The sequence below is a fragment of the Montipora capricornis genome, chromosome 1 (assembly GCF_036669925.1).
Source record: "Montipora capricornis isolate CH-2021 chromosome 1, ASM3666992v2, whole genome shotgun sequence".
NCBI classification, from domain to species: domain Eukaryota; kingdom Metazoa; phylum Cnidaria; class Anthozoa; order Scleractinia; family Acroporidae; genus Montipora; species Montipora capricornis.
In genome coordinates this window covers 18753638-18761137 of record NC_090883.1, presented here as the reverse complement: position 1 = coordinate 18761137, position 7500 = coordinate 18753638, and the positions used below count along the sequence as shown (strand labels likewise).

The window sequence follows — 7500 nt, the reverse complement described above, 5'->3', positions numbered from 1 at the left end:
TTTTTGTTTTAGAAAGGGCATCCCTGGTTTCCACTGTCTCGCAGCATGCCCATATTATTCCAGAGCTGTTGATACAAAAGGTATGTGAGTTGTTTAATTGAAAGTGCCCTTTCTAACAACGGGTAAACAGCGGTTGGGAACTTAGCCCAAGGGTAGCACTGCCTTGTCATCCATTAGTAAGCAACGGACTGAATTCTGCTAATTTTGCTGTTTTGCCTCAGATGATTTCTCCATGTGACAGTCATAATGATTAATTATCACGCAATAAAAACATCCAGAGATAGAATGGCTGGACAAAACGAAGATTACTCGACCAGAAGAGCGCCCAGAGGAATCAAATTAACTATTGCAAAAATATCACAGACCTTTTAGCCGCGTACTATGATCATTTGACTATTTGTATTAATAAACTGTCTGCCATCGCGATTGGAAACTGACCTCTGAAACCTGGATTGAAGAGAAAATGAGTACCCTTCCGCAAAAGGCTTCTTGTGACGTTGGTATTCTCAAAATCTTTACTAATTAAAAAGTCAACCTAAAGCGTAGTAAATTCGCTTTCACAGTCAAACAAAGCAGTTCACAACTGGACATCCATTTAACTCAAAAAGCATATAAATGTTATTGTTGAAATTTTTCAGAATCTCTGTCAACACTTAATTGCAAACGTTTTCAGGCCTTCTTCGTTTTACAAAATATGTGAGGCAGTGAGGCATATATTAAGAAGGAAACATTACCTGAAAGCTAACCGTTGTAAATAAGTGTTTTGTCTCTCGCTCTATTTCTCTCATCTTAACGTTGATTGAAATTTTCTTTTCTTCTCCTTCCTCGGCTTATCTAAAGGATTTCTTCACTTAAATTTCTCAAATTTCGCGCCTCTTCTCTCGTGCTCCTTCTGCTCTTTATCCCGTTGTTCGCTGTTGTTCATCACTAGATGATTTCCCGCCAGAAAAACGCGGGTTGCCAATGCAACGCTGCCACACGATTTCCTGCAAAGGAAAATTGCCCGAACACTCCCGTCCCCAGAGGCTGTCCTGCCTCCCCACCTTCAGCGTGACAGTCTGTACGGGCAGACTTACGTGACGTCACTGTACGGGCGGACGTACGTGACGTCATAACCAAAATTTCTCGCATCAATAGATTACCCAAGAAATCTTACTCATAGACCTTTTTGCAGATACGGCGGCCATCTTGATTTCTATTGTTTCAAATAGCTATTATGGGATGCCCAGGGGGCAAATACATATTAATTTGCCCCCTGAGCATCCCATAATATCTTTCGAAACAATACAAATCAAAATGGCCGCCGTATCTCCAAAAAGGTCTATGGTGCTCCGCTGGCGCGCTTCGCGCCCCTGAGGTGGCTATGATGTCATAATCCGAGAACCAGCTCCTTTGAAAAAGGACTATAAAGAAGAGCATTTTATTAATTTTACGCTTAACTGTCTTCATCGTGAAGGTTTCAAGTTTAATCTTTGGCGAGAGTTGGCAAACATAGCTTCGATTTTTCTTTTCTTTTTTTAATTTTTTACCATAGTGGCACTTTTTACATATGAATGTGTGATACAAGAGCGTCACTATGCCGTAATAATGTCCTTGTTTCTTCTAAACAGGGACCTTACGATCTCGGATATACCAAGAAAACGTTTTTTGAAATTTCGAGTTTATATTACTTTTCAGACATTTAAAAAATGATTAAAGGTCTCCGCCACCATGTTGGTGGACGAAAACAAAAGATCTCTCATTAGCTCCTTTTGTTCGTCCACATCCGCAATTGTACATTACATCATTGGTTGCAAATCATCTATTGATTATTCTAATTCTTTCAGCTTATAAAAATAAAAGAAATTATCCAGGAACTAAATTAGAATAAAGGGTGTGCAAATGAAAAGTAAATTAAATTTACTAGATTTTTGTTTGCTCGAGTTTTCCCCAGTAAAACAGACTATTTTGCGGTATACTGACTGAAAGCAAAGAAAGTGGAAAAAGGATAAAGCTAGACATGAAAAGCTGAGAGAAAGATATTCTTAAAAGATTTACAATTTTAAGAAAAGCTAAGTTATATTTGCATATTTCGCCCAGTCGTCGCAATTTAAAATTTTTTTTTTCTTTAATTTGCCTTTACTAATTGACGTAATCCCCTGGATATCCATGGCTTAAAAAGTTGCTTGGCCTAACGTTTAGTTAACTTAGTTAACTTAGTTTTGAGAGGAGTCTGCATTTTAATTCATTTTTTAGACCATGGTGGGGACTTAACAATGTTTATGACTGGAAAGAAACCACGTCCTTGTACTGAACCTATTTACAGTGGAGGAAGCCTCGACGATTTTCCAGTTGACAGCAAGTTCAATCGTCATACTTACACCGATTTAATCACTGGTTTTGTAACAAATACTAAAAACATTTTGCTGTGGCAAAGTTTGCACGATGGATGCTTTAGTGGATGTTTCGGAACTTCTGACCTTTACAGCCGAACTCCTGCCTGCGCTTGGGGGATTCGATCAGACTATGAAAGCTTTGTCCAATTTTTCCACGAGATGGGGAACATGGGATACGGTATATATTCCCTTGCATGTGACGAGCAATTTGGATTTGGCGTGTTTCTCATGAAAAATTTCGGCTCTTTCCAGTACATGTCTCCTTTAAAATGGGATACTATCCAAAAGAAGGCGAACGAAGGTTTAAGAATCACTGCATGTGCAGCCCGAGGCTCGACATTTTACGTCGTTATGACGAAGGAGACAAAGGAATACAATAGCAAAGCACAGTCATGCTTCATAAGCAACTCATGTCGTGACGTTGCGTTACAAATCAAAATGCGTTACAAAGAAGGGAAAGTGATAACTGGAATCTGTTATTCTGTTGGTCTTTACCAGTATTTTGTGGTGATGACCGAGGAACCGTCAAAGTGTCAGGCGTTTGGATGGTTCGATACCAGGTCTGACGCTGAAAAATGGATTGACGAAAATGTCGGAGAGAATCCAACTGGGATTGAATTTTATGTTGCAGCTGAAGGCAAATTTCTAGGTGTAGTCACTCAAGACAAAAATTTAAAGGTGACAAATGGGATTAAGAATTTCGCTTTGAAATAAGAGCGAAAACGTGTTTAATTAAGATAAATGGGGTAGAGAAGTAAGTGGCAGAGAATCATTAGGCCTTTATTTTTAAAAATCAAGATATTTTGCTCCAGGTTTTATTCGGAGAACGAAGGAATTACTAGCCTGTTGCAGGTTACCAGATGGTAGGGAAAGAGAAAAAAATGCGTGCGAAAAATGAGTGGGGGCTTGGGTCGACCCAAGCCCCCACTCGCTTTTCCCACGCAAGTTGTTTTCGTTTTCCCGACTACCTGGAAGCCTGGAACAGGCTAAGGAATTACCAATTACGAGATTTATTTTTAATAGTTTAAGTTCAAAGCCTCAAATACACAGCTAAAACCAAGCTAGTTTTTAGTTTTATTAGCCTTTGAAAGTAATTTTCAGAGGTGATCAGTTTAGGCACTAGCCAAAGTGTGAATTTAATTGTGAAAGAAGACTGAAATTTTAAGGCGCGGTGAAAAGTTGCTTTCCTTGTGTTCCTTAAATATTATAAGCGCTGTTACATTTGTTAGCTACTATCATCAGCTTTTGTTAATACATGACTAGGAAAGCTCGCCTTTTCGTTAGATGTGAGATACGTTTCGATCCATTTATGGCCACGTCTAAAGAGTGGTCGTTCTTATCTGGAAACGAAACCATTATTGAATTGCCATCGAAAGACTGACTAGTTCATTGCTGCCGCAGTGAGTGAGCCTGAAGCAAAAGAACATCGGGAGACTGAGAACACATTTTTCTTCGAAACGCAAGGGATTGTGGTCAAAGGCGCAAGGAATTGCGGTTATGCGCGAATGCAGAAATTAAGATGGGCGGGAAGATCTTGTTACACAGAAGATTGGAACTCTTACAGTTCCCTACTAACAGAGGTTTCTTTTGCGTTCGCTGGGTTGACGCAATGCAAAAATTAAAGAGACCTCTGCTAGCAGGGAATTAGAACAGAAGCTTGCAGTCCGCTCTGTTCTTCTCGTTCATTTCACCTCTTCGATGCTTCTTTTTTTATTATCGATATAAGCCTTATCGTATACTGCTCAACTATGGCAGGATATTCCTGCATACCTTTTTGAAACTATTGATTTTACACAAAGAAGAGATTTAAGAATATTATTTCCAAACTCTAGTTATCTACAAGACCTACAATAGATCAAACAAATCTGACATCGTTAGCAAATCACAGGATATTTATATGTAAAAAAGTTGATGGCTGATATGAGGAATGAGCGTCACCCCACATCTTTCTTGGCTCCGCAAGTTACATCAAGACCTATCCCATACCATTACTAAACCCACTACAACAATGAAAAGGACAAAGAGAGAAAATGACTTTTTCACCCTTCGGTTCTCGTGATTCCAATTATAATAATACTTATTACCGAAAATAGACTTAATTATTAGTATTCAATTTTGTAAATTACACTGTTCGTTCAGTTTTAAACTACCAGAAGTGTTATTCAACTTTTATTCATTAATTCATTTATCCGTCACAGCTTCGTGAAATACAAATAAGAAAAGCTGTCAGGCTGAGCTAAATTGATGAATGGTCAAGATTCGGATAAATATGAATATTCCGATTGAAAAAAAGCATATGGCGTCTACGAAAGGATCTCACATGTCGTATATCTCCTTGGTCCCCCATCCAGAAACCAACCCTGCACTACAGGGCTTAACCTCAGATAACTTTCTGTAATGCTTTATGAAAGCATCACAAAGGACGAGCAGTGAATCAAGCAGGTAGTATACTGTATACTGACCACTATCATGCTGAATTTGGTGATTCACAAGTCACACGAAGTCACACAAAAAGTATAACTAATTACCACAGCGCTTCACCCTTCAACTTGCTGTGGAAAAGAAGTTGAAGTGAACTCGGAAATGATCAACATGGTCGATGCAAACTAAGACCTATTAAAATCCACGCACGAATTGTCGTTAAATTACCGCAAGTATAATTGAGCATCTCCCTTTCACTCGGCAGCATTTCTACCTGATTTAGGTAACTAGTACTAAATAAATTTTGACTTTGCGATGACTTTTTCAATTTTAGTCTAAGGGCGCGTTCGATTGACCCTATTCCGGAATAAGAATACGAGGGGTGATGATTAAAACGGTATGTTTGGCGCGCTTCGAAGCAGCAAGGACAACAAACATATGTTTAAAATAGCATTTTAGTGTATGTTTGACAATTTTTATGTGAATCACCGTAAAAGCGAAGGATTTCTACCTTATATTCCACGCATTCTTATTCCGGAATACGGTCAATCGAACGCACCCTAAGTGAAGAGTCTATCGAGAAAACGTTTATTTGTTTGTATATACCAAGTACTACCCTTGATTGTTCTCGTTCTTGCCTTTTAACAGTCCGGGTCACACTGACTTGAATAATTACCTCGAAATATCGGGTTCCTTAATCTTCTGCAGGTACCGGAGTAGAGAATGCATAAAACAAAACAACTCCAATTAAAGACTAATCCCATGTTTCCAGAAATACAATGTTTTCCGGTACCTGCAGAAAGACCCAAATATTGGCTGTCTATCTGCGACACTCTTGTTTATCATATCGGCTTCTCTGTTGAATTGCAATGTCAAAAGTCCATGACTTAAAGCTTACAATTCACATCGCTTTTAGGAGTTATCGGTTTCGAGACCATTAGAATTTACAAAAGCTAGCCTCTCTCACCAAGGGTTAACTTTTGACCTTAGTGAGTCAATGTCAAGGTCTCCAATAGGCGTCACATGAGTAGAATTTAACTTGGTCTGAGAAAATAATCACTGTAATTAGGAGTTCTAATCGTTCCCTCCCAGTCACAAGCCCCTGCAGGAACTCATGACCCGGAGCCTACAACTCTACTGTGTTCGTGTCACGGCGTTTTCACAGACCGATTTATTTTTAGATTGAATTTCCCGCTAATGAGACGCAAGCAAGCATAAGCCCAAGTGTGAGGAAAAGGAAATATTTTGATCCGTTGGCTTGTGCTTACTCCAAGACTTGCTTCAACCCGTTTTCACGGTAAAATAAGCGCTCTTATGCTTGTACTTGTGCTGGAGTCGTTAGTGGAAACGAGGCTTTGATCGTTATTTATCTTGGTTTTGAATACAATACATAGAGTGATATTAGGTGCGGTTACATGGGGCTCTTTTACCGCGGTAAATGATCCTGTTACCATGAGAAACTGCATTTAGTGCGTACGACCGACATTTCCCAACGTAAATATTAATTTCTCGTGGTAAATTTCCATGGATACTTCAAAAAGATCAGACGAAGTGCCCACGATATTTAACGTGGTAAGTTGGAAGGGTGTTTCGATGCCCGAGGTACAAGAGCCAATCACGATGCTGATGAAGTCGTGATTAAATTTCCCGGCAATGAAATTGCGTGAGATTTATTTTTACTTTGGTAATCTTCGTACCGTGTGACCGCTGGTGAACACGGTATATTAAAACTCAAGTTTCAGGCGCCGCGGAATAATTTACCATGGAAAATGGCATTCACCATGGTGTGTGAAACCGCACTTATTGTAGCTAGAAACATAACAAGGCGTGTATTCTCGTCATTCGAGTAACATTTGACAATTATTCTTTTCAATTTCGGTGAATAGTGGCAGAATATATACCTCCCCGCTTCGCAGCTTGGTAAATATTCTCCCATCATTCACCTCGAAAAGAATAATTGAACTTTAAAAATACCGTAGTTGTAGCCAGGCATAATAACAAAAAGAATTAAAAGTTTGTCGTCACTGACTAAAAAACTTTTAATGAACGTTTCGGTTAAAATAATGTAACCTTATTTAGAATAAATTGGCTTACGAATGTAAATGAGTGCTTAAAAGAGCCGCGGAAACGTCACTTGGGATTCATCAAGGGCCTTGTAAATGTCAGGAATGTAAATGTGTTCATTAATGCCATTCGGTTCGTGAATTGAGTGACACGCTTCTAAAATAATCTTTTTTCCGTTGGGAACAACGGTCAATGATCTTCACGTCGTCAGGGTCACATTCATGATTGTTTTTTACTGTGTTGCCGTATGGCAATCCCAGTCGGAAAAAGGGTGGCATTTGTTGGGTGTTTTCCATTTTTTTTTCCGTGTCGGTAAAAGTCTTGCCTGTAACTCCCCTAAGTGGTGTCTTTGTGCATAGAGCCTTCTGCTCGTATTTTCTTAGGATAAAGAGGGTAGTGGAAATGCGTAGACTTCTCTGGTGGACACAGTAGAATGATAAACTTAACCTGCAATGGCGTCGAAAGTCATGTAACGCCGATGGCGTTTTAGTGGACCTGTAAACAAAATATACCCTTATGGAGCTCAATAATGGAAAGTCAGTTGGATAAACTAGGCAGGTGGTGAGAACAAATACCTGGAATCGTAAAAACGACGAGTAATGGACTTCGACAACAATCTAACGCCCGTCGAGCCGAAATC

At 39.3% G+C, this 7500-nt stretch overlaps 1 protein-coding gene across 2 annotated transcripts in view; it reads left to right on the top strand.

Annotated features, from left to right (window-relative positions):
• The window catches only part of LOC138020683 (uncharacterized), a 12850-nt gene extending 8250 nt beyond the window's left edge, over window positions 1–4600 (top strand). Inside the window, exons 2-3 of one of the 2 annotated variants that reach the window (XM_068867642.1) lie at window positions 1–80; window positions 2236–4600. The exon at window positions 1–80 is cut by the window's left edge and continues 500 nt beyond it. In XM_068867642.1, the coding sequence (XP_068723743.1) occupies window positions 1–80; window positions 2236–3089 (934 nt within the window). In that variant the 3' untranslated portion in view covers window positions 3090–4600. The remainder of the gene's footprint in view (window positions 81–2235) is intronic. The other variant, XM_068867685.1, reaches the window with a different exon arrangement.
• Window positions 4601–7500: the final 2900 nt, after the last annotated feature.